A 27,779-nucleotide genomic window follows, 5' to 3' on the forward strand; every position below is an offset into this window, starting at 1 on the left:
ATGAAGTTGTATAAATGGAAGTAGGAATCTTATGAAGTTGTATAAATGCAGAAAATGTTCTTCACACATGTATTATTCTTTGTGATTCCAAAATTTCAGTTTCTTGTCTGTTCTGCTTAAATCTAATATTTATTGCTGATTGTTGAATAAGATGCTTAGGTATTGGTGGATTTATGTTAAAGATGTGTGTAGTATGATGTTAACATATACTAATGACATTTGACTTCTTTTTTTCATTTAAAGAACCCCATGGAGAGTTTTTTGTGGAAAAGTTACAATTTTTAAGTAAAAACTCCCAAGTGAGGTTTTTGTTTCTTGATTACTTCGCTATTGCTAACACTATAGTTTACAGAAAACTGAAGCCTGAATTTTCTCCATGTGGTAATTAAAACATGTAAGATATTTGTTCTTGGGTTTCCATTCTGTGCCTGAATGAATAAACAGCCACCCTCAGCAGCAGTTTGTGGGTTCTTGGAAAGTGTCCAGACAGGCAGCTTTTGATCAGGGGTTAGAATCCCAGACCCTTTATACAAACACATCTGAAGCAAGGGCTTCAGGATGGCATGTGTGGGAAGTGGGATTGTACCAGTGGACAGGGGCTGTTGACTTATCTTTTCATTGAATCTTTGTTAACTATGAACTGCCAGGAAAAATAGATTTTTTTTGGATTTCTAATTCTGTCATTCATGAAAAGATAATTTTCCTCAGTGTTTTATTATCATTTTCAAACTAACTAGCAGAATGAAAAGAATTTTGCATTTAGCACCTCCATACCCACTTAGATTCTGCTGTTAACTTTTTTCCTACAGCTTTATTGAAGTATTATTTTCATACCATAGTAATCACAAATTTTAAGTTATACTTTTAATAAATTTGGCTGTTTATCACCATAGCCTAGTTTTAGAAGACTTAATTACTTGAGAACGTTCCTTTGTGCCCCCTTTCTAGTCAATTTTCACTTCTACCCCTCAGCCTCAGCTTCAGGCAAGTATTACTTTCTCTTGCTATATTATTTCATGTTTAGCTTTCTATAAATTTCTTATTAATGGAATTGTAATAATACATGTCTTTTGTATCTGGCTTCTTGCATTTAGTGTGAGGCTTTGAGATTTATTCATATATTTTTTTTAATGTCAGTAGCTTTTTTTATTTTTTGGCAAGTTATTTTCTAAAATCTTTTTGTTTTGAAATAACTATAGCTTTATCATAAGTTGTGAAGATAACAGAAAAGTCCAGGTACTCTTCACCCAGTTTCCCCCGATAGTTGCATCTTGTATAGGAAAATAAGCATCTCTTTATAGTATATACTTCAATTTCTTTAAAAAAATGACTCCCTGAAAATTTAGTATTATGACAGTTTAGTCTTAATTTTTCTTGGATTCACTAAAAGAAAGCTGCAGGCCAGTTATCACTGAAGAACATAGACAAAAAAAATCTTCAACAAGATATTAGCAAAGCAAATTCAATAATATATTAAAAGAATCATACACCAGGATCAATTGGGATTCACCCCAGGGAGGCAAGGATTTTTCAGTATCTACAAGTCAATCAGTGTGATACATGACATTAACAAATTGAAGAATAAAAACCAAATGATCATCTCAATAGATGCAAAAAAAGCTTTTGATGAAATTCAGCATCCGTTTATGAAAATGCTATCTGGAGAGTGGGCATAGACAGACTCTACCTCAACATAATAAAGATCATATGTGAGAAACCCATAAATAACATCATACTCAAAACTGAAGGCATCAGTACAACACTGAAGGCATTTCCTCTAAGATCAGGAAGAGACAAAGATGCCCGCTATCACCATTTTTATTCATCATAGTATTGAAGCCCTAGACATAGCAGTCAAACCAGAAAAAGAAATAAAAGGACTATAAATTGGAAAGAAGTAAGACTGTCACTGTTTGCAGATGACATAATACTATACATAGACTATCCTAAGGATATCACTAGAAAACTGCTAGAACTCATCAGTGAATTTAGCAAAGTTGCAGAGTATAAAATTAATGCATAGAAATCTGTTGCATTTCTAAACACTAATTAAAAAGCCTCTTGATGAAAGTGAAAGAGGAGAGTGAAAAAGTTGGCTTAAAGCTCAACATTCAAAAAACTAAGATCATGGCATCCGGGCCCATCACTTCATGGCAAATAGATGGGGAAACAGTGGAAACAGTGTCAGACTTTATTTTTTGGAGCTCCAAAATCACTGCAGATAGTGATTGCAACCATGAAGTTAAAAGACGCTTACTCCTTGGAAGGAAAGTTATGACCAACCTAGATAGCATATTGAAAAGCAAAGACATTACTTTGTCAACAAAGGTCCGTCTAAGTCAAGGCTATGGTTTTTCCAGTGGTCATGTATGCATGTGAGAGTTGGACTGTGAAGAAAGCTGAGCACTGAAGAATTGATGCTTTTGAACTGTGGTGTTGGAGAAGACTCTTGAGAGTCCCGTGGACTGCAAGGAGATCCAACCAGTCCATCCTAAAGGAGATCAGTCCTGGGTGTTCATTGGAAGGGCTGATCCTGAAACTGAAACTCCAATACTTTGGCCACCTCATGCGAAGAGCTAACTCATTGGAAAAGACCCTGATGCTGGGAGGGATTGGGGGCAGGAGGAGAAGGGGAGGACAGAGGATGAGATGGCTGGATAGCATCACCGACTCAATGGACATGAGTTTGGATAAACTCCGGGAGTTGGTGATGGACAGGGAGGCCAGGTGTGGTGTGATTCATGGGGTCGCAAAGAGTTGGACACGACTGAGCGACTGAACTGACTGATACACACACACACATATACACACATACACCCACACACACACAGTGGGAAACTACTCAACCATTAGAAAAGAATGAAATTTTGCCATTTGAAGTAACATGAGTGGACTTGGAGGATATTATGCTAAATGAAATAAATCAAAGATAAATATTATATTGTGTCACCTATATGTGGAATCTAAAAAATACAACAAGCTAGTGACTATAACAACAAAGAGACAGAGTCACAGATTTAGAGATCTAGTAGTTACTAGTGGGAACAGGCAAGAGGAGAGGAGCAATATAGGGGTAGAGGATGAAAAGGTACAAGCTGTTATGTGTAAAATATGCTACAAAGCATAATACAGGAACTATATCCAGTATTTTATAATAACTATAAATCAAATATAATCTTGAAAAATTATGAACCACTATATTGTACTCCTGTAGCTTGTGTAATATACATCAAGTATTACTTCAATAAAAATAAGTTTTAAAATATACAGAAGTCTTTCTCTGTAAGCTGACAGTGGCTACTTAGAAAAGTATGGGTGTGTGCGTTTGGAGGGGGTATTCTTTTTTTTTTTTTTAATAACTATGTGTTAGTCACTCAGTCGTGTCTGACTGTTTGTGACCCCATGGACTGCCAGGCTCCTCTGTCCATGGGATTCTCCAGGCAAGAGTACTGGAGTGGGTTGCCATTTCCTTCTCCAGGGGATCTTCCCAACCCAGGGACCAAACCTGGGTTTCCTGTATTGCGTGCAGATTCTTTACCATCTGAGCCATCAGGGAAGCTATAAAAATACTTAAAATACTTAAAAATAATTCTACCAAGAAATGTGTAAGATATTCATAAATATTTGTCAAACAGATGAAAACTATATAACTTTTTTTTTTTTTAAATGGGTTTCGCTGTAGCTCAGTGGTGGAAGAATCCACCTGCCAGTGCAGGAGATGCGAGTTCCATCCTTGGGTCGGGAAGATATTCTGGGGTAGGAAATGGCAACTCACTCCAGTATTCTTGCCTGGATAATCCCATGAACAGAGAAGCTTTGGTGTAGGCTACAGTCCCCAGGGTTGCAAAAGTCAGACATGAGTTAGCAACTAAACAACAGTAACATATAACTTTCTAGACTTTTAAATTCCTAACAAATTGATAGAAACCATGTTTCTGGATGGGACGATTGTCTATTGTAAATACTAAAAATGTGAAGCAGGATCTGTATTCTGTGACAAAGCTCTAGTATATCAGGGAACTTAGGCTACAGAAAGTGTCTAAGGAAAAAAGCAGAAAGGGACAGTGGAACCAACAGAATTAAGAATATTTAATAATACTTAACCGATGTTAGGGTGGAAGGACTGTTTACGCTAGAAAGTATGACATAAAGTTAAAAAATTAAAACTTTTGTGTCACTAAACACCATTGTAAAAGATTAACCTAAACTGGGAAAATGAATTTGAAATTTAACAAGAGAGATCTTTCAAGACCAACTGAAAAGAAAACAAACCCAAGTCAAAAAAAAAAGCAAGTGAAGAATAATGAAATTAATTTTCAATAGATGAAACATAGATGACTGACAACCATGAAAAATAATCTTAATTTTTTAAATTCAAGGGCTGTATGATGAAGTAGTAGTGAGAGTCTATTGTCCAGCTGTCTGGTAAAAGTTTGTTAAAAGGATGATTCTCCACATTGCAAAGAATGTGGTAAAATAGGCATATCTCACATTCATGTACAGCTAACAGGAATGAAGAGGGTCTGGACAGTGTGATTGCAGGTTTTTAAGATATTCACAATTCTGTAACCTCAGGGGAAATTTTTTGTTTATTTTCATCTTTTTTTTAAGTTAAAAATTCCAAGTTCTTAAAATGCAGTGCAGCTAATTCTGCGCATTCTTGTGCTCTTTCAGGCATACACCAGCCAGTTTGTATCTCTTGTGATGTTTGCTCTTATGATGTGTGATGACAGGATCTCCATGCAGGAGAGACGCAAAGAGATCATGCTTGGATTGAAGCGGCTGCCCGGTATGAAGACCCTCACACACACAGTAGTTATTGTCTGAGGGAGTGGGGGATGGGTGAAGCTGTGTAGTATCTTTTTTTTTTTTTTTTTTTAATTCAAGATGCATTTATTCTTTACAGCTTTGCCAACATGGGGACATGCTCCCTCACAAAGACAGGAGATCTTTCCATTCACTGTAACACCTGTGCTGAAAACACGGGTCCCACGCTTTCAACTGTGAGACACTTGTTCTCAGGACTAGTTTGCAAACCTCATCGACGTTCTCCCCTTGGGTGGGGGGATAATCCAGATACAGCTCAGCACTGCGGGGTGGGCCCGCATACAAGGTCCTGCCTGCACCTCCTGGCTGGAGGACACTGCCTTAGCCCTGCTGAACCACACCGAGGGGGAGAAGCACACACTGCTACTGCTTTTCAACACACGACACGTTAAGCCCACACGTTCTTCTTCAGAGGAATTTCCAAGGCCGTGCCTCTCCCAGTCTCTGTACCGCCCTCGAGTCTGGTGGTGCGTGGCTGCTGGACTGCTCACTGGGGTTCCCGCATGTCCTGACACGTGTCCTATAGAGTCCCACCTGAGGATCCCTCTCCCACGGACCAGCTGCACCTACAGATCTTGGTCTGGAATGTGAGGCTGCTCACTCTCGCCTACGTTCACAGGCTCAGTCACCATCTTTCCCATCTTTCTTGCTGGTCGCTGCGCCAGGGGGCAACCGCCCACCTGCTGCCGCTCCTCACACGGCAACCTCGGGGTGTCCTGGGGCCCAGCCAAGCGCTTGGAGAGAATTAAGGCATTCTTACACGACAGGCTTCAGGCAACACACACCCACCCTTGGTGGGCACTTTGTCAAGTGTCAGACTATCAATCATCCAGATGTCCACCGATCAGAACACTGGGCATAGACCAAGCCTCTCTGCTCTCTGCCACCTCATGACACAGACGTGACACGGCAGCCACACCTGCAACACCTCTAGGGGCAGTAGTAGTATCTTTTTACTTTGTACCTGTTCATTAAAAAATCCCGCGCTGATAGCACAGAAGATTAGAAACATTGGTGTTTTATCGGTTGTTACCCATATGTTATTATTATATTGTTTGGTAAATTGTCCTTTTTTCATAGATTTTGCTAATATTACTTCTTAACAGATTTGATTAAGGAAGTTTTGAGCATGGATGATGAAATTCAGAAACTGGCAACAGAACTTTATCACCAGAAGTCAGTCTTGATAATGGGACGTGGCTATCATTATGCTACTTGTCTTGAAGGGGCCCTGGTAAGTCTTCTCACTTCCAATTGTAGTCTGTTGACACATGGACCTGGCACATAGTCATATTTTCAGATTGAATGAAATAGGTAGAACTTTTACAAAAGTGCCTTTATATTTACACATTCTGATTTGTTTACCTTGAAAGGATAACAGAATACTTAATTCAGAAATTGAAAATCAAGGAAGTACACTTCAGAATGAGAACTTGTGTTTAGAAAGTAACTTGGGTTAACGTTTTGTCCACATGTGAATAAAATAAATAATATATTCTCTAGGTGTGAGATTTAATTGAGGTCAAATATGAAACAATTAGGAAAACAGTTACAAAGAAATGCCAGTACACGCGTGATAATCTAAAATCTTCAAAAAAGTCCTTTTGGAGTTCTAAAACTCCTATTTACTTGTTGACATTATAGAAATAATTATCAGTAAACATATTAACTCTATTTGTACATCACAGATCCTTTAATACTGTCTGATAAATAGGACAGGGATTTCCAACAGCAGATATCTTGTGTAATATTTATTTAAGAATGGGTTTTTGAAAAACAGACTGAAGACTAATCTAGTTCTTTCCTATTAGAAAATCAAAGAAATCACTTACATGCACTCTGAAGGTATCCTTGCTGGTGAGTTGAAACATGGTCCTCTGGCTTTGGTGGATAAGTTGATGCCTGTCATCATGATCATCATGAGAGATCACACCTACGCCAAGTGTCAGAATGCTCTACAGCAAGTGGTTGCTAGGCAGGTAAGTCAAGGGCTTCTGTGAGGACACAGGCTGCACATGCAAGGGATCTCAGTTGCGTAATTATGAGAATCATCCTGAAACCATCCCAACCACCAGGTCTGCAAAAATTGTCTTCCAGAAAACTAGTCCATGGTGCCAAAAAGATTGGGGACCACTGCCACAGAGCTTCTGTTTCCTTGACTTATGCATGAGACTTACCACATGGGATTGTGAGTTTAAATAAGCCTACGTCAGTGTGGAAAATTCTTAGAGAGATGGGAATACCAGACTACCTGACCTACCTCTTGAGAAATCTGTATGCAGGTCAGGAAGCAACAGTTAGGACTGGACATGGAACAACAGACTGGTTCCAAATAGGAAAAGGAGTACGTCAAGGCTGTACATTGTCACCCTGCTTAACTTATATGCAGAGTACATCATGAGACACGGTGGGCTGGATGAAGCACAAGCTGAATTCAAGATTGCCGGGAGAAATATCAATAACCTCAGATATGCAGATGACACCACCCTTATGGCAGAAAGCAAAGAAGAACTAAAGAGCCTCTTGATGAAAGTGAAAGAGGAGAGTGAAAAAGCTGGCTTAAAGCTCAACATTCAGAAAACTAAGATCATGGCATCTGGTCCCATCACTTCATGGGAAATAGATGGGGAAACAGTGACAGACTATTTTTTTGGGCTCCAAAATCACTGCTGATGGTGACTGCAGCCATGAAATTAAAAGACTCTTGCTCCTTGGAAGAAAAGTTATGACACATTAAAAGTTATGACATATTAAAAAGCAGAGACATTACTTTGCCAACAAAGGTCCATCTAGTCAAGGCTATGGTTTTTCCAGTAGTCATATATGGATGTGGGAGTTGGACTCTAAAGAAAACTTCAGTGCTGAAGCATTGATGCTTTTGAACTGTGGTGTTGGAGAAGACTCTGAGAGTCCCTTGGACTGCAAGGAGGTCCAATCAGTCCATCTAAAGGAAATCAGTCCTGAATATTCATTGGAAGGACTGATGTTGAAGCTGAAATTCCAATACTTTGGCCACCGATGTGAAGAACTGACTTATTTGAAAAGACCCTGATGCTGGAAAAGATTGAAGGTGGGAGGAGAAGGGGACGACAGAGGATGAGATGGTTGGATGGCATCACCGACTCAATGGACATGAGTCTGAGTACAATCTGGGAGTTGGTGATGGACAGGGAGGCCTGGCGTCCTGTACTCCATGGGGTCGCAAAGAGTTGGACACAACTGAGCGGCTGAACTGGTATCAGTGAGGCCCCATTGAATTGTGCAGTGCACAATGTGCGTGTTCATATGTTACAGCCCCGCTTGCTTAACCAGTGATCGTGCGTGTGGTCTCTCTCCCAGGGTCGGCCCGTGGTGATCTGTGACAAGGAGGACACCGAGACCATTAAGAACACAAAGAGAACCATCAAGGTGCCCCACTCGGTGGACTGCCTGCAGGGCATTCTCAGCGTGATCCCCTTACAGCTGCTGGCCTTCCACCTGGCTGTGCTGAGAGGTTACGACGTGAGTGATGGGCCACTGTGGAAATTTAGATAGTTTCCTTCCAAGTTTTTAGCAATAGAATTTGATAATTCCATCATACATACATCTGTCACCTGTTGTAGTTTCATGGCCCAGTTTTGTAGGTTACATCCTGACATTTTCACACCCATGGAACCTGAAGGAATCTTGGACATTAGCTCCATCAGTGGAGATTACCTCCTTGGGGACCCTACACCTGTTTTCTTTCTGTGTTTCTCAGTGGGGTAGCTATTGGAAATTCTTTGGGATTTCCTCACACATTGAGGGACTCTCAGCATTCCTGGTCTCTCATTCATTGTGACAACCACAGTGACAATCAAAACATTCTACTCTTAACAGTCTCTATGGCAGTTACTATTATTTTTCTATTAGGAGGACTGCATTACTGCCTCTGAGCTTTACTCTTGAGGGTCCAGTTGTACTTATCATTCCACATTTTCTGAGGGCAGAAAAACAGATGAATCTGTGTTTAAAAGATTTTAATACAGATTCAAGTCAAAAGGGCTCCTTCTGCTCAACTTCCGGTTAATCTAAAGAATTTATTCCAAAATCACATACAGCTAAAAATGTACTAAAATGTATCCTTCTATTGTAGTTTGTATAAAAAAATAAATACACAGACAGAGAATGCTGAAAAACAAACAAAAACATCCCACTCTTACACATTTCTAGTGTCCCGGGAGAGGGATGCCAGCTCATAGAGGACCACAGGAGTTTTCCATGTGCTGAACTGGCTCTTTTGGAATTCTTGTTCTGAATTGATTTCAGGTCGTTTTAAGATGCTTTATATTACTGTATTTCTAATCAAATTCTTTGTAGTCTTTAGTAAAGATGGTTAATGAACAAGTTGTTTTCTATTTTTATGGGATTTCTTCGGTTATTTGGCTGCAGCAGCTCTTAGTTGTGACATGCAGGATCTTAAGTTGCAGCATGTGAACTCTCAGTTGGCTTGCAAGATCTAGTTCCCCAACCAGGGATCGAACCCAGGCCCCTGCATTGGGAGTGCAGAGTCTTAGCCCTGGACCACCAGGACAGGGCTGTTTTTATGTTTGTATCAGCAAAAATAATTTGCTGATAGCAGCCATCCCCACGTGGCCCCCACCCCAGTTTGTATCATCTCTCAAATCTTACTTCTGTTTTTTTTGCAGGTTGATTTCCCTCGGAATCTTGCCAAATCTGTAACCGTAGAGTAAGAAGCATCTGAAACTGGGCGATTAAGCAACACAAGACACCTTTTGTATTTAAAACTTGATTTAAGAGATCACCCCTTTAAGCCTTTTTTAGTAAATCCTTATTTATATATCAGTTATAATTATTCCATTCAATTTATGATTTTTGTGAAATTACCTCATATTTTTCCAGTGATTTGTGGGGGAGTTTGAATAGTGGAATCTATGTTGGTATCGGTATCAGAGAGATTTAGCTCTCATTTTTTTTAAAGGATGCTGAGTGTTGGATTTTGGGACCCTCCACTTCAAACTGAAAGGATTGTGTGTTATTAAAATAATTGGCATTTGTTTCAGCATACGTTCATATTTCATTCAGGGCAATGAAAGTGTGTTTAATTGGAAAGTGTGTTAAATTGGAATATTTAAAGCCAGTGACAATGTACTTGGATATTTAATTAAGGTTTTGCTAAGTTATAAAGAGAAAATGCCGTGATTATTTTGAAATTTATTGTTTTGTTTTTAAATCAGTCTATGAAACTTAAAAACTGAAACCTTCTTCATGGGATTTCTATCCAAGTTAACCGTAGTCTCAGATTTATTGCCTGTTTTCTGTAAATCAAGGTTTCTTAGGAAGCTAAGAAGTATAGTAGTGCATTGGTTTTCTCCAGCCTTTAGCAGAGAATGCTTGCACAATTTCATAGCACAGACTTTAAATCTGAGCTGCTTTGAACAGCTGACAATATGATTTTAAATTTGAAGATGGGGTGCAGATAAGTTGGATATCCTACTTCTTGGTTTTTTCTTTTAATCTCCTAAAAGTGGTTTTGGTTTCCTTGTATCTGTAGTTTCTTTTAAAAAATTACTGCTGAAGGACATTCTATCTTGTTCTTTGAAATCACCACATAGAGTTGCTATCAAATATCTCAAATCAATACTGATGTTCAGAATTCTCTTCAGTTTTGTCCCAGAGAAGAATTCCTTACAGTTAATTTTAACTTCCCTTTACTGCTTTGTTGAATCAAACTGTAGTACCTTCATGCCAGTTTGGAAACTCCTTTCTGTTGTTTGGAAGATTTGCAAGTCTTTTGACTAAAATTTGGCTAAATGTATATGATGGGCTAAAATTAGAAAAAGCTATCTGCTTTACACTTATAATAGTGAAGGATTATGTAACAGTTTTAGTATTACTTTCTAGGTATTTTTCTGTCTGAATATTCTGTGTTTTACCCCTGAAATACACTTAGGAATGAAGAAAATATAAATGTAAAAGTGATATTGAGGTGCCTTCAGCTGGTTAGTGTCAGAAATGGAAACTTAACAACTTAGATTAAAAAATTTAGAGTAGAATACTAGTTTGACACCCAAAAATTGTGAATAATAATTTCTTCACGGAGCTTTCTGGCAACATCTTGGGCATTACAAGGCAGTGTGTTTATGTTTTGGTTAAGTCCTTTTCCTTCAGAAGTTTTCATTTTTAAATTGAGAAGGTAAGATATTTAGCCTATTAAAGTTAGCTGAGCCTTTTCCATTTTCTGTGTTTGAACTTCTAGTAGCTATTGTAAGAGAAGCATAGAATTCCGCCTTGTGTTAGCATGAGAGAAAGAATTGGCATATGTTGAGATAATTCAGAAATACTCTTAGATTGAGACTAGAAACCTGTTTTTAAAATGAAATAGGATTACTATTCATGTCATTATATAGCTACTGCAGGTATAAATTGATTATCTATTTTAATTGTTTGTAGTATTATTTTGTGTAGGCCTGCTAGTTTTAGTATGTGTGTAGTGCCATCCTTAACTATGTTATTTTAGCATTTTTATGCACATGATTTGTATGATTTGTAGCATTTCTGAAGTTCAGATTAGCTTTCTAAGTGAAACTGGTATGTGAAGTCAGTCATTAGTTTCCAGTCTGTTTCCTCTCCCTCTTTGTGTGTGTGTTTGTGTCTTTTTCTCACTCTCAGACACACACAGATACACTACAGGCTAGGATAAGTTCTAAATCAAATCTCAAAAACCAATAGTAAGAAAAAAGAAGTGGTATTTTCCAAACAAACATCGTTTTTCTTCTCTACCCCTTTTTCTTGCTCCCTACACTGTTTAATGTAGTGATTTTTAGATGCTTTTATGAATTATGAACACAAAATACTGTAATGAGGCAAACTGCTAGTAAGTGTGGATGCTCAGATAAAACCAATGTAATAAGTATAAGAAAATCATTTTTTGAGAAAGATATTCTACAAAAGGAGTCCTTCATATAAAAAATTCTTGTAGTACATTTAAAATTTAAATTCACTTGTGTATAACTTAGTACTCTTTACCCAGGCCATGAGCCTTTTTAGGTCAAGGGTCATATTAGCATGTAACACATGGCCCAGTAAATGATTGTTACTTTGGCATCAGTCACCTTTTCTGTCTTTTTAAATCATCTATGCCATAGGAATAAATAGTTGGAGGAAAGTTGATGTTAACTGGTTTTGGCTTGTTATAACTCTGTCAGCAGCATATTATGTGAAAGTCACTGTGCCAGAAACTGAAAAATACATCCTGTTTAAAGTCCACCTGTCTCCCGGTGTACTTATCGCTCCTTGAGACTCAGGTCATTGGAAGGTACAGGGTGAGAGAGTGGGAAAATGGAATTGAGCTTTTAAATGTTGGGAGTGAATTTGTTCATTTAAATGATGGTTCAAGTTTTGGTGTATATCATGTTCCTAAGAGGTGAAGTGCATTTTGCAGAGTTAGCTGTTACCACAGGCAATAAATCCATGTGTCTGTAGTACTGTAAGGAACAGTGGTTGTTAGATACAAGGTGAAAACAAGCATCACAGCTAAAAGGGAACTGACACAGGTGACATGTAGGTGAGACTGTTGGTTAGAGAGCTAATAAAGATTTTCTTTAAGGTTCTTAGAAAGATGTTTCTGAGATGATATTGTCTTAACCTTTTGAATACAGTTCTCTTGACCTAAGTTAATTATGGAACCCCGTTAGCTCCTTGGTTATATTCCTTTGACATATTTCTAGTAACTCTTGAAAGAGGGAAAACTATCTGAAATGTTGACCTTAACAAACATATTTTAAGAAGTCCTTTGGGGTCAGTTTCCTTTGTCTCTCTCTCTCTTTTTAATTAGGCTATATACTATAGCAGTAAAAGGGAAAGACTGAGGTTAATTATTACATGCTACAGCTTAAGTGATTTTTCTAACGAGGACAATGTTATTCAAAATGTTTATTTAAAAAGAATTCACAGCTCACATTGAATTTATGAAGGCCAAAGAAATTGAAGGGAATGGTAAAGATAGCTAAAAAAGTGTTATAACCACATATTCAGTAATAGATTTTTTTATATCAGAATACCAGGTAGTGTTTTACCTGTGAAAATGTATTTCAGATTACTTTCTTTGTTTTCTTGTGTTAGAGCCTCAAGTTAAAAATTGTAACAACGAAATCATTTTTTCCCCCCGCAATATTTAAAGGTTGTTAATATGTCAGTGTTTCTCTAACTTGACGAGTTTAACTCTCTTTACATCCATGATAATAACCAATAGGATGGATAATACTAGCTTTGAACTGATAGTATCCACGGTTAAAATAAAAATCATAGTTAACTAACAAAACTGTCAAGTTATGCCATTTTAACTTGTGAGTCTGTAGTAACTTGATATCAATGTTACGGAATATATGATAAATAATGGCTAATGAGAACTTTTTAAGAAATCTCAAATTACCTTTCTTACTATACTAGTGTTCAGAATGAATATAGAAATGATCCTGTTAGCCTTTTAAAACTGTTCTGCAGTAGACATTTTTTTTGCTTAAATAAAACTTTTCATATTTGTTTAAGTTATATTTCTTTTGAGCTGAAAATTTTAGAATCATCCTGGCTTTGTTTTAGTTTTCTATTGTTTAAGATGAATGTTTAGTTTACTGAGCCACTTAGTCATTTCGTCCTCATGTCTTCTCAGTCTAATGACTGTAATTCCGAACTGTGAATAAGTTACCCAAATCTTGCTGAGAATTACAGTTTTAAGCAATTTGCCAATATTTGAAGTATATACATGTTTGTCGTTGTGTTAAAGATTGTATTGTACTAAGAATGTAGCCAGTATTTACTTTGTCAGTAAACATTTTTGATACTAAAAGTTTATTCATTACTGTTGCTTTTAAAAAGAAGAAATATTACATTTATATTCAGAAGTCATGTCTTCACTCCAACATCCCAATTACTTTTAAAAGGATCATTAGATAAAACAAAGGCTCTACTTTCTCTGATGTTATGCTTTGTTAATATTATACTTATTCAAGTCTTTTAGAATTTTTTGTGAGAATATGTTGTTTCTAGTGCATATACAGGGTATATAGTGATCAGCAACTTTAAGTTGTTGATTGTTGCAAAAGAAGGGTGTTTAGGATGGGTGAATAGTAAAACAGCATATTCTCCAAATCTAAAGTTTCTGTCATGTCTGGCAGTCTATTAATTGTAGAACAAAGAGTCCTTTTACAGGATCCTTTTATAAACAGCGAGCTAAAAATCTCTATCCTTAGTGCTTACAGCACTTGCTGTGTTTTGCAGGAGGCAGAGTTATGCCCAGCATGGTTTGAATGAATGGATGTGCTGTGTTGCCTTCCCATAGAATTGAGCCCAATCTCTCATCTCCCTTTTGCTCTGTGTTGCTCTGCAGCAAAGCCCAGGGCTGCCACATCAGCATGAGTCATTTTTTCCACAGGCCACATTTTTAATGTAAAATTTAGCTTTACTTCTAGTGAAAAGTTTCCTTTAAATCCTCTTCAATTCACTATCAGTAAGTATTTACTGAGTACTTTTAAAGGCCAAGAAATAATTTCCCTAGAAATTAAGAGGCCACTTTTCATTAGAGTAAATTTAAGGAAAAATAAGTTCTTTAATTTTTTGGATGAGCGAAAGAAGTCCTTATTAAGTTTCTCTCATTATCCATGGTTAAACTGTTCTATCTCATTTTAAAAAATGATGTAGAAACTTTATTAGCTAGCTTTAACAAGCATCCCAGAGATCAAAGCTAATCTTGTCATAATATAAGTCGCCAGGTTATAGGTCATTGAACCAGACAAAATTTATTACTATCTTTTTGGTTAGTATGTATACAAGAGATTATTTCCACAGTTGAAAGGACATGTTTGTGATCTTCATGTTAACATGATTCATAAAGTTCACATGTGTATTTTTTCATAAAGAATGCTGTTATGCAGCCAGATTTCCTTTTCCATATTTCAAAAAATATTTGAATATGGAGCATGGATATGTAATTGAAATATGGAATAAAAAGTGGAGCTTGTAAGCAGTTGAAGAAGTGTTCTCTGGATAGAACTGTAGCTATTTCCTTCCCATTCATTTATCAATCTGCCTTTGTATATGTTTATAAAAAGTAAAACATTTATGCCTGTTAGGAAAGCAATTGGCATGGTTTCATATGTTTTTAATTTCTGTAGTATAGTGAGTATTGCATTATTTCCAACAATGCAAATAAGTTATATTGTGGAACTCACAGCAATTGTACACCTGGGGGATCTTTAGGGGTTAATTTTTGCCTCTGTCACTCAGCTTTGTATGTTTTGAAATAGAGATAAATACTGTGTGGTCATAGAAGGAAAATGGCCAGAATTCCCGAGTTCTAGATCCATTGTACCTAAAAGGCAAATGATCACATGTTCTTAACTAATGTATTCTTAATTTGTGAGACCCAAAGGTTGATGTCCATTAATTTTAGATTGTCATGCAATAGGCAAACTTCAAAGGTCTAGATCTGTCAGGATCACTACAGTTTGTTTCTGCAAACAGCCCCTTTTAGGTGACACTGTTGTTGGCATTAGGAAAAGCCAGTGTGGCAACAGCAAGGATGTTTTACTATGGCAAGTTCAATGTGAGATGGACTCAATTAGAAAGCTTTGTCTTCAAAGAATGCCCCACACTGGGATGGAAAATAATCTGAGACAATAAAAACTTTTCCGTTTCTAGGTAAGCAAAATTGCATTAAATTCAAGTTTCTTTCTGTTAGACTTGAATGTATCTAGCCAGTGTGATTTATGGGGGCTTTTGGTGGTTCCCCCCCCCCCCCCATTTGCTTTGTGTGTAGAATTGTTTTGAAATATTGAGTATATTTGCTTTGAATTTTCTCTCTTTCTGTTTTGTATTCATCCTTTGAATAAAATTGTAAATCCAATATTGATTTTATTCTTAATTTACTTTTACTGCTGCTGTGGAGAAACCAAGGAACTGTGGGAGATCTTTGTAGGTTTTCTGTCTGAAGTTCTTGGTTATTAACTTGGAATCGTGTGTTACTGAAGTTCAAAGCATTTCTTTCTTTGAAACAAACAATTTTAAAACTTACTCATATAGATTGTCTCTTTGTGCTTTAAGTGAAGTGGAAAAATATACTGGTCTCTGAAAGCAGAATTGACTTTACTGGCACAACATTAATAATTTAAATACTTTGAGTTGTTTTCTTGGCAGAAAAGACAGGTTTATATCAATTTATTTGCAAATTCCCGAGATTCCCCAAGATAGAGAAAAGTTAGCTGCCTTAACAATTGGAGAAGTGCTCTCTGCATAGAACTGTAGTTATTTCCTTTCCATTCTTTTATCAGTCTGCCTTTATATATGTTTATATTAGTTAAACATTGGTCTCTTCAGTGTGATGTTCTTAAGTTAATGGTTCTCAACTTGTTTGGGCTTAATATGCTGAAACAAAGTAGGGGCTGCTCTGAGAATGTTGATAGTCACCCTATCAGAAGATGGAGCTGATTTTTAATGTTAATATTTTTTAAATTAAAGAATCTATAATGGCTTAGCTTGTGCTCAAATAGGATGCCTGAAAATTAGATCATTATTTAAATAGATAATCTCTTCACAAAATTTAACAGCCAACCGTTGCTTTTCTTGTCCGTCTTACCTTATGTTGTCCAGTGTACTGGGTACACCAGAAATACAGACCATGTGAGAAGGACCTAAGGATAGATGGACTTCCATCATAGCTCAGTTGGTAAAGAATCTGCCTGCAATGCAGGAGACCCAGGTTCGATTCCTGGGTTGGGAAGATCCCCTGGAGAAGGAAATGGGAATCCACTCCAGCATTCTTGCCTGGAAAATCCCATGGACAGAGGAGCCTGGCAGTCTATAGTCCATGGGGTCGTAAGAGTCGTACACAACTTAGCAACTGAACCACCACCAAGGATAGATGAGTTCAGCATAAATAACATATATCTTTGTGCCTGAGCCCATGACTGCCATAGTAGTTGGCTAATAAAATACTGACTGACCTAAGTTAACTCTAAATAGCATTTCCCCCCTTATTTTTTCTTTCAATGCCTTTGCTTGCTGAGTTAGACTTTGGTCAAGAAATCATAAATCACTACTGGCATTTCCAGTAAGAAAGGATTTAATATGAGAATTGGGTTTACACAGGCATTAGGTCTGAGAAATGCAGATCAGGGAGGAAACAAATCTGCAGGAATTGCGGGGGGCTTCTGTTGGTGATCTTAGCTGTCCATAGCACCAGGGTGGCTTCTCAGAAAGATGCTTGGAAGATATTGGCAAGTCCCACATTAGCTGTCTGATGCTCATTAGTCTGTTGACAGTTGCCACTGGAGAATATTACTTGTACTTTTCTTTTTCCTTCCAAATTGTGTTCAAATGAGTCTCACTGGAGAAATGGAATGGGATCTCTGTGTACAAGTGTCCAGTAGGAGGGAGAATTTAGAAGGGCGGGTATAGTATATATAGAATATTCAACAGATGTTGTCTGTCACAGTTCACCCTTGGGAATACACGGCATCTTTACTACCCTGGTATCCATATGTAAGATTCCAGAAAACAAAAGAATATCATGGTTCTGCGTGATATGCAGCACCTATCCCTGTTGAAATAAAGATGTTCTCAACTTCTTCCCAAGAAGAGATAAATTTCGTGAATTTCTCTGTCCATCTCTGTGTCTTGTTTGTTCTTTATCCTTAAAAACAATCTCCCTTGATATAAAAGTCTTATGTAGTCTTAAGTGGAATAATTGGAAGTAGGAAGGAGAAAAGTTGATTAATTATATAAATGTATACATATCAAGGAAAAACAATATGCATTGCTACTATGTCCCTTATTTGTACAAAAGTCCATAGTTTTATTATATAAATACATGCAAGCAGATACCTACTTACAAATATGTACATTTTTTCTTCCGTTACCTGTTTTGTGCTTCCTTAGCTCTCAGCCGTCACTCAGATAGATAGTTGTAATATTTGCCAGAACCTTTTGCTTTTCTCCTTAAACCTCTTCAAGCTCCCACCCATTCTTGTACTTAAGCTGGGGGTCTATATATGTGAAAAATGATAACAAGAATTTCTGACAATATGGTAGACTAAATGACCTGAGGAACTTCCTAGTACAAATTTTAATGCTGTATAAAAATGCAAAAAACCCCTCATTTCCTTTATATAGTTTAATGTGAGTTATTAAGAAGAAGAAAAAGAATTCTAAGACACACAAAATAAGACAACAAGTACTGAAGCTGATAGTTATACTAGGAGAGGGGGGCATTGGTTAATATCTTGCTGACTAGATCATTCAGTTTTAATGGGTCACATATGGGAGATGGGAAATTAAGCCATGGATTGGAGAAAGGTGGGAAGTCAACCAAAATGGAAAATGACATGCTTGGCAAAAGAGTAAATTAGGAAATAAAATTTTCAGAGTTATTGTGAAGAAAATGTAGGCCTCAACTGAGGGTTGTGGATTAGAGAGAAAGCTGACATGAGAATCCCATGGGAATTCTTTAGCATAGCTAATCTCCACGTAGGTTTTGTGTAGAAGTTTGCCATACCCATATGTCCTAAAAAGCCTCAAACTGAATTTCTTTCACGGTGATTCCGAGTTGATAGAGTCCAAGGAAGCAGCCCCAAATCCTTGCTGGAGGAGTGTGCTTGTAACACAAACCTCAAAGCATTCCCACTAGTATTCCAAGAAACAAGCTCAAATCCAAAATCACAAACATGCCATCATAAGCAAGAGAAGAAATAACAAATGACAGAATCAAACCTTCAAAGACTGCAGAAATTGAAAGTATCAGAAGAAATGTGGGAATAAGAATTATATATGTTTGATGAATAAGAGAATGTCCAGGCAGAGTTCAGGACTAAAAATTAGATGTAGTAATTAGGATGGATAAATAGACATAATTGAAGAGAGAATTAGGGAACTGAAAGAAGGTCTGAAGGTTTGATGAAGCTAAGATTTATAGAAAATGAGTCAAAGCTTTTCAGAGAATTTCCTAGACCAGATTAAAGGCAAATTATGGAATTTCAGTTCAGTCGCTCAGTCGTGTCCGACTCTGCGACCCCATGAATCGCAGCACTCCAGGCCTCCCTGTCCATCACCAACTCCCGGAGTTTACTCAAACCCATATCCATTGAGTCGGTGATGCCATCCAGCCATCTCATCCTCTGTTGTCCCCTTCTCCTTCTGCCCCCAATCCTTCCCAGCATCAGGCAGGGTCTTTTTCAATGAGTCAACTCTTTGCATGAGGTGGCCAAAGTATTGGAGTTTCAGCTTCAGCATCAATCCTTCCAATGAACACCCAGGACTGATCTCCTTTAGGATGGACTGGTTGGATCTCCTTGCAGTCCAAGGGATTTAGGGAGCCCCCAAAATCCAAAGCATTAGAAGAAATTCTATTCATAGATACATTGTTTCAAAACCACAGAAAAAGAGACCTTAAAAGCAATTAGAGATAAGTTAAATAAGCAGGGTGACAATATACTTGTCCTACTTGTTAGCCTTGTCATACTTCTTTCCCATTTTGAACCAGTTCGTTGTTCCATGTCTGGTTCTAACTGTTGCTTCTTGACCTGCATACAAGTTTCTCAGGAGAGATGTAAGATGGTGTGATATTCCTATTTTTAAAAAAATTTTCCACAATTTGTTGTGTTCCACACAGTCAAAGGCTTTAGCGTAGTCAATGAAGCAGAAATAGATATTTTTCTGGAATTCCCTTGCTTTCTCCATGATCCAATGTGTGCTGGCAATTTGATCTCTGGTTCTTCTGCCTCTTTGAAACCCAACTTATACATCTGAAAGTTCTCAATTCACATACTGTTGAAGCTTAGCTTGAATGATTTTGAGAATTACCTTGCTAGCATGTGAAATGAGTGTCATTGTGCAGTAGTTTGAACATTCTTTGGCATTGCCCGTCTTTGGGATTGGAATGAAAACTAACCTTTTCCAGTCCTGTGGACATTGCTGAGTTTTCCAAATTTGCTGGCATGTTGAGTGCAGCACTTTTTCACAGCATCGTTTAGGATTTGAATTAGATCAGCTGGAATTCCATCACTCCACTAGCTTTGTTCGTAGTAATACTTCTTAAGGCCCACTTGACTTCATACTCCAGGATGTCAGGCTGTAGGTGAGTGATCACACCATTGTGGTTATCCAGGTCATTAAGATCTTTTTTGTATAGTTCTGCATATTCTTGCCGCCTCTTCTTAATATCTTCTGCTTCTGTTTGGTCATTACCTGATTAGACATAAGTTAGATCATCTCACCCTATTCTCTATGCCTCTCTTATCCTCTCAGGTGTATTTTCCATCTTTCTGTCTCTCTGTGAATCATTCCAAATGATTTCTTCTAATCTGTTTTCTGGTTCACTAGTTTACTCTCATCTGTGTTTAATTTATTTTGAAGGCAATTCTTTGAACTTTCTTTTTAAACAACTTTATTAAGGACTACCTTATATACCATAAAGGGTTTCCCCGTTAGCTCAGTTGGTAAAGAATCTGCCTGCAATGCAGGAGACCCTGGTTTGATTCCTGGGTCAGGAAGATCTGCTGGAGAAAGGGATAGGCTACCACACTCCACTATTCTTGGGCTTCCTTGTGGCTCAGCTGGTAAAGAATCTGCCCACAATGTGGGAGACCCTGGGTTGGGAAGATTCCCTGGAGAAGGGAATGGGTACCCACCTCAGTATTCTGGCCTGGGGAATTCACAGTCCATGGGGTCGCGAAGAATCGGACGTGACTGAGCAACTTTTACCTTATACACCATAAGTTTTATCCCTTTTTACTGTAGAACTGATAAGTTTTTGTGAACTTACAGTTGTGCAACCGTCATCACATTTCAGTTGTAGAATATTTTTATCTCCCCAGAAAGTTCCTTTGTGCCTGATGACAGTCAATCCACTGACTTTTAAAATTTCAATGATTTTTATCTCTCTCTCTTTAAATACTTAATACTTATTATAAATATATTTATATAATATTTAATACAAACATATTTGTGTATTTAGCATAATTATATACATATATATGTATACATGTGTGGGCATATATATATATATATACACATTTACTTTTGGTTATTTTTCAACTTTGGTCATTATCTTCTCTTCCTTGAAGCTTTTTTCAACCTCATTTTTACTTCTTTAAGCATGATGTAGAAATTACTTTTAAGTCTATGCCTGATATTTCCAGTGTCTGGATAGTCTGTTATTTCTGCTGATATGCACTCCTAATGATTTATTACTTCCTGTGCTTTTTTCAGTTTGACTGTGAGTTCCCCAGTGAATTACTTTTGGGAATTCTTTGAAGCCTAGGCTGAAGACAGCTTCAACTTCAGAGAAGTTTTGCATTTATTTCTGTGAGGTGCCTAAGACTCTACCTGTTCAGAATTTTGCTTTCTACATTTATGGTTTGAGATTTTTTTTGTTATCAAGTGATGTGAATTTGGGGCTTAAATGTGTACAACTCTAACTCTTAAAGGACCTGATTGGTATCTGGTCATCACTGATTCCCAATACAATTTTACAAAGAGAGACTACCACATCTTCCTTAGAGACATGTCTCCTTTTAGACCTTGGGGAAGTAGTTCTTGAGTTTTAATGTTCTAAGAAGCCTATTAAACTGCAGATTCTCAGGTCAACAGCAGAGACTGTGATTCAGTGAGTAGAGTTTCAGCCCAGGAATCTGCATTTCTAATAATCACCAAAGATAACCTGGCTATAAGTGGCCGAGATCCACACTTTGAGAACCATCACCCTTAGATCTCATAGCTTCATTGGATCCATTGTACAACCTTGAGCAAGAGTGTATGTGAGCATGGCTCTGTCTGTCTCCCTGGAGGAAAACATTCATTACAATGTTCAGTAACCATTTATCTCTTTGTGTGCATGGGCTGACCTACTTAAGTCTATTCTTTAGACCATGCTATAAGAGGGAGCACTCTGTCCTCCTGCAGATCTGATTCTGAGTAAAATAATAAGAGAAAAATACCTTGTATATTGTGATTTTGTGATTTATAATAGATATGTATTGTCTAGTCTCTGGCACAGATCTCCTAAAACACTTGGAATTTCCTGAGTGATGAGCATCATAAGATGCTCTTGTATTAATGAGGTGACTTTAGAAAAACTTCTGGTCACCTCAGGATGGTGGCTGGTGGACAACCACATGATTAGAGGGTTAGAATTTTTAGTCCCATCCTCTGATTTCGAGAGAGGGGAGAGGGGCGGGAGGGTGAAACAATCAATAATGGCCAGTAAATTAATCAACCCTGCCTGTGTGATGAAGCCTCTGGGAAACCCCAAAAGGATGGTGTTTGGAGAGCTTCTGGGTTGGTGATCACATGGAGAGGCTGGGAGAGCTTAGGCGCTCCATGCCCCTTCCCCATGCCTTGCCTGTGCGTGTCTTCTATCTGATTCATATTCTTTGATATTCTTTGTAAATCAGAAACCTGGTGAGTAAACAGGTTTCCTGAGTTCTGTGAGCTGCTCTACCAAATTACCTGAACCCCAGGAGGAGTCCCAGATGGCCCTAGTGGCAAAGAACCTGCCTGCCAATGTAGGAGACGTAAGAGACGCAAGTTTGACCTCTGGATCAGGAAGATCTCCTGGAGGAGGGCACGACAACCCACTCCAGTATTCCTGCCTGGAGAATTCCATGGACAGAGGAGACTGGAGGGTTACAGTCCCTAGGGTTGCAAAGAGTCAGACACAACTGAAGGGACGTATTATGTACGCATGCAAGGAGGAGTCATGGGAACTCTGATTTATACCCAATGAGAAGCATAGGTAATACCTCAAGTTTGTGATTGGCATCTAAAGTCTTGTGGGATTGAGCCCTTGTCCTGTGGCCTCTGATACTCTTTCTGAGTAGATAGTGTCAGAAATGAATTAATTGCTTGGTGGCATGGGGAACACTCCTGCTCCCACATTGGAGTTATTATTGATATAGTTATTCTGGCACTAGTGATAAAGAACCTGCCAGCCAATGCAGGAGACATGGAGATGTGGGTTTGATCCCTGGGTCAGGAAGATTCCCCTGGAGGAGGGTATGGCAACCCACTTCAGCATTATTGCCTGGAGAATCCTATGGACAGAGGTGGCTGGTGGGCTCTAGTCCGCAGGGTCACAGAGAGTTGGACACGACTGAAGTGACTTTGTACAGACATTCAAATATTTACCACACTGAAGAAAGTAATGATGTAAAAGGTTTCATTTATGCAGACAGGTATTTAGCTCTTCTTTTCTTGCCGTTCTAAGCAGAGAACTGAAGTTCATGCAGAGCTCTCCAGTTCATGAAGAGCTAAGCAGAGGCTTCATTTTCTTGGTGTGACACTTGGATTGAAACACACCAGCAGAAGCCAGTCTGCCCTTCTCTAAAAGTCATTTTTGGCTCCCACGTACCCTTGGCTGAGTTGGAAATGTATGAATTGAAGCCTGAGTTGAGATCGAAAAGAGGGTGAACTGGGGTCATGAAGCTCTTAAACACTTATTACCTGAGAAAATATCTATAAAAGGACTTTTAATCCTGTAATGTATATAACATATGTAACATATGTAATACATGTAACATATGGAAGGGGAAACTTACCAGAAATGTGAATGAGAAGTTGGTAATACAGAGAGAAGCTATTACTTATTCTCTATTAAATTAAGAACTTTAAAGAGTAAGCAAAACTGTAGTAAGCCAGGTTTAAAAAAAAAAGAAATCTAAAACGTGACCCAACTTAATAAATAACTTTGTGTATTGCAACCTCACTGTATCTCTCAGACCTGATTTCCCGGTGTCTCAAGGAGAACATTTCAGGTAAAAGCCAAACGATGCTCAATCATAAATCCACTTGAAAATAATAAAGTTCTTGATTCCAGTTAATTTCCCTTTTATATTATCAATACCCCGGAAATGGCTACCCACTCTTGTACTCTTGCCTGGGACATCCCATGGACAGAGGAGCCTGGCAGGCTACAGACCATGGGATCGCAAAAGAGTCGACATTACTGAGCGACTAACACTTTCTGTCCTTTTGAAAACTGGAACGTGGAATGCAATGTGGCAAATGTTAAGAAGTGGGAAACGCGTTTGGAAAATAATCTGATGTCAATGTACTTTTCTCCTGGAGTAGAGCAATCCTTTCCCCCAGGGCTTGGGCCCAGACCATCAGCCTCAGGCGGGCAGATGGAGAGGGTGGATGTAACTGCTGCATTCTCTAAAGGTCTCTCCTGTTGGCGGGATTGGAGTTCCCCACTTGGGAGTAAGTGGGTCAGACATGCCGGGACATGTCTGAGCTGGTAGGCGGGGCCCCCAGTTGCCTGTTTGGGTGAGGGCCTGAGCAGCCTCCTGTGGATTAGACTGGATGCTTTGACCTAAGCCGCTGGAGGCGAGGGTATCCTGAGACACGCCAGGCGCCACCAGTTGGACTGGCCTTTGGATATGTGGCTGGGTTCTTTGGATGGCAGGGACATCTTCTGCTACAAATGCTAGTAAGACAATCAGTGGGCACAGTAGCCTGGTTTGATGTGTGTTAATTGAGCAGAACATCAAGGGGTGTGAGGGCTTCTCTGGATTCCACCACACACCACTGGGTCCCCTGACTTCCAGGGAGAGCGCAGAGGTGATGGGGACCCTGTGGACACCATTGAGGGAGAGGCTGCACTGTTTCACATTGGATTTATTCAGGGGCACCTCTAAGTACACCCCTTAAGATACTCTGTGAGCAGGTAGGAGAAAAACCCAGGATACGGGTTACAGCTGCCTGTGTGCTGATGTTATTTCATTGGTCCTGCAGGCTTGTGGGGCCCAAGGAAACTTTGGTTACATAAAAAAGGAAAAGCATACTGTAACTGGCAAACAAAATATTTGTGTGTGTGTGTGTGTGTGTGTGTGAGAAAGAGAGAGGGTGAGAGGGAGAGAGAAAGAGAAAGAGAAATGAGCTTTCATTTAGAAGCTTTGGATGTGGTTGCAACCAGTTCCCCCACTACTTTTTTAAATGACATTTTCTGAGCCTGGAAACCCAGCAGGCAGATCATGGAATTTTGGCTGGGGATGTTTTTAAAAAATGTAGGCTAGCAGTGAAAAAGGAGGCGGGAATTTGGCTGGGAGGCTTTAGGCTGTAAACCAAGCAGGGTTACCATGGTGGTGCTTCTACTGTTTATATAAACAAAGGTTTTTCCTGACAAACATACTTCATATTTAATAATCTTCAATCCACAGGGGCCTCTTCTCTTTGCGTGTAGCTAGTTCAAGCCATTTGGACTTGAGTAGAATTTTATTATTTTGGGAGGCTGTTTTCAGGCACCCTATACACTTCAAAAATCAAGCGTTGAGTACTTCCATCTTGAAGTGTAAGGGTGAGAGGGGTCTAATGATTGGAAGAGAGATTAACCTGCAATATGATAATGTCAAACAGGCTTCTCATGGATCTAAAGTCTATAGGACCAGCCTCCACTGAGCCTTCAGAAGTATTGACTGCCATTTTAATTCAGTTCATGTGTCTGACAAAACATGTACTCCATCTCCCTAACTTCCCAGCCTCTCTTAAGAGCACTGAGCCCTCCCAGACAACTATGCTTCATATTGCCATTGCCCGAGATGGTACCCACATCCAATCATATGTAAAGCTGTAACAAGCTCCTGTATTGTAAGAGGACTCATTTGGTTATTAGTAAAGAAAAATCCTACTTTTTTGAACTGAAGCACAAAAGGGGATTTATTGGTTCATCTAACTGCAAAGGCAGGGGTAGATCTGGCCTACACAGCCGTATCTCCAGAGGGCCCCAGATTCTGCTACATCGGACATTGCTTGCTCCTCGGAGTCTTTAGGTGGACTTAGTCCTTCTAGAAAAAAATTTTTTTTTTTTTTTGGCTGCACAGAAACTGTAGTTTCTGACCAGGAATTGAACTTGGGCCCTTGGTATTGAGACCGTGGAGTCCTAATCATTGGACCACCAGGGAATTCCCCAGTCCTATCTATGAGATAAGGAACTTGAAGAGTGCTTTCAGGCATCCTTCCACCAGGACCATGAAGTGATCAGGAATCTCTAAAAGCCTCTGGATAAAGCTGTTTGCATTTTTGTCCCTCCTGAACATCTGAACACATGTCCAGATGCTCTGAGCAGCCTATGGGCTCAGAGAAGCTTCTTCAGGTGTGTCGTCATGGCCCTCTGGGATTTCCAAAGCCTGCAGGGAGCACCAGCTTCTGGGCTGTTGCCCCTTCCAGAGTTTCCCTAATAAACAGGTTCCATTCCAGGGGCACCAAAGTGCATAATGTGTGTACACATGGCACAAGGATTCCAGAGATCCAGATGAACCCTGACTATGTCCCCTGGGTATCCCCAGGACCAGCCAATCTGGGGTCCATCCATTACCTTCATCATCCCAGCTTCAGGGCCCCTAACTACTACAGGATCACTGGGTTCCCTGCTACTCCCTGTGACATAGGAGTTTTGCTCAAGTGGTTGGGAAAAGCCCACTCATAGGTCTTCTGCCAGGTCTGGGCTGGATGTCTGTCCCACTTGTCATGCCCTCTCCTCGGGCCATGCCTGGCCAGCCCAGAGGTGCAGCTTTGAGGCATCACGGCTCAGTTTCTGGACTGGATGGGGCTGGGATGACACACCATGATGTCCACTCTCTCGCCCTTGGCTCCACTATCTCCTTCTCAAGATTCTTCTCCACCAAGTGCCCATTCCCCTCTCCCCCATGAACACCAAAGGTCCTACTCTTCCAGGCTTCCTTACTCACTACTTGTTATTTTAATGGGGAACAAATGATGCACAAAGAGACCTCTAGATTCACAGAGCTGGTTGGTGACCACAGGGCTGGGATCCAGATGTCCTCATTCTCTGTTTTTTTCTTTTATCACCCCCCCAAAAAAGGTACAGTGAAAATACAGCCGGTGTTTTAGTTCTGACAGTCTAATTTGAGAACCTTGGGGGATGCCAGTGCAATTACAGTGTCGGGGCTATTGGCACCAGGGCCCTAGGAAAGAGAGTGGCTGAAGGCAACACCAGACCCTGATGCTGGGAAAGATTGAAGGCAGGCGGAGAAGGGGATGACAGAAGATGAGATGGTTGGATGGCATCACTGACTTAATGGACATGAGTTTGAGCAAGATCCGTGAGTTGGTGACGGACAGGGAAGGCTGGCGTGCTGCAGTCCATGGGGTTGCAAAGAGTCGGACATGACTGAGTGACTGAACTGAACTGAAGGCAACATCAACTTGGTCTGAGGACAGTGGTTGATGGTCAGAGAGAAAGGACAAGCTTTGAGTAAAGTGGCCTCTGAGAGCACCCCTATTGGTGCTCTGAACTGAGAGTACTGGGAAGTAACGGAGATCAGTGGGTGGCGAAAGGGTCACCTTGATAAGAGAAAACAGTGGATGTCACAAAGGGGCTCCCAGGGCTTTGTTAAACTAATTTGGTTGGAACTTGTTGGAACTTGTCCACAGTACTCACAATTCTGCAAGTGGGGCCAAACCAGAAAAATGTCGTTCTGTGCTGTTACTGCGATCCTCATGTACCTGCTGCCAGGTGGATGTGATCAGGAGGAAGCAGAGGTGACTCAAACGTACAGAACCAAGAAATTTTGTTCAGTCCAGTTTACTTGCTCAGTCGTGTCAGACACTTTGCGACACCATGGACTGCAGCATGGCCAGGCTTCCCTGCCCATCACCAACTCCCAGAGCTTGCTCAAACCTATGTCCATCGACTCGGTGATGCCATCCAACCATCTCATCCTCTGTCGTCCCCTTCTCCTCCTGCCTTCAATCCTTCCCAGTATCAGGGTCTTTTCCAATGAGTCATTTCTTCGCCTCAAGTGGCCAAATCACTGGGGCTTCAGCTTCCAGAAATTTTTGTTACAAAAGGTGAAAATCTCTGACAGAAGACAGTTGCTGTGACGGGCGGAGGCCACAAGGGGGCAGTGCCTCTCCAGTCTGTTTCGGTCCAAATGTGCAAAATCCCGCGGGAGTCGGAGGAAGAA

General features: G+C 39.5%; 1 protein-coding gene and 1 non-coding gene across 2 annotated transcripts in view; one reads left to right on the forward strand and one right to left on the reverse strand.

Annotated features, from left to right (window-relative positions):
- GFPT1 (glutamine--fructose-6-phosphate transaminase 1) overlaps positions 1-15,709 on the forward strand; it is a 59,702-nt gene extending 43,993 nt beyond the window's left edge. Inside the window, exons 15-19 of the mRNA XM_065929029.1 lie at positions 4,675-4,789; positions 5,934-6,061; positions 6,639-6,806; positions 8,167-8,328; positions 9,495-15,709. Coding sequence (XP_065785101.1) covers positions 4,675-4,789; positions 5,934-6,061; positions 6,639-6,806; positions 8,167-8,328; positions 9,495-9,539 — 618 coding nt within the window. The 3' untranslated portion in view covers positions 9,540-15,709. The remainder of the gene's footprint in view (positions 1-4,674; positions 4,790-5,933; positions 6,062-6,638; positions 6,807-8,166; positions 8,329-9,494) is intronic.
- LOC136165850 (small nucleolar RNA SNORA17) lies at positions 5,637-5,768 on the reverse strand. The gene has a single exon (XR_010662816.1). It is a non-coding gene; the product is annotated as a small nucleolar RNA SNORA17 (small nucleolar RNA).
- Positions 15,710-27,779: the final 12,070 nt, after the last annotated feature.

The sequence above is a fragment of the Muntiacus reevesi genome, chromosome 3 (assembly GCF_963930625.1).
Source record: "Muntiacus reevesi chromosome 3, mMunRee1.1, whole genome shotgun sequence".
In the NCBI taxonomy this organism is placed as follows: Eukaryota; Metazoa; Chordata; class Mammalia; order Artiodactyla; family Cervidae; genus Muntiacus; species Muntiacus reevesi.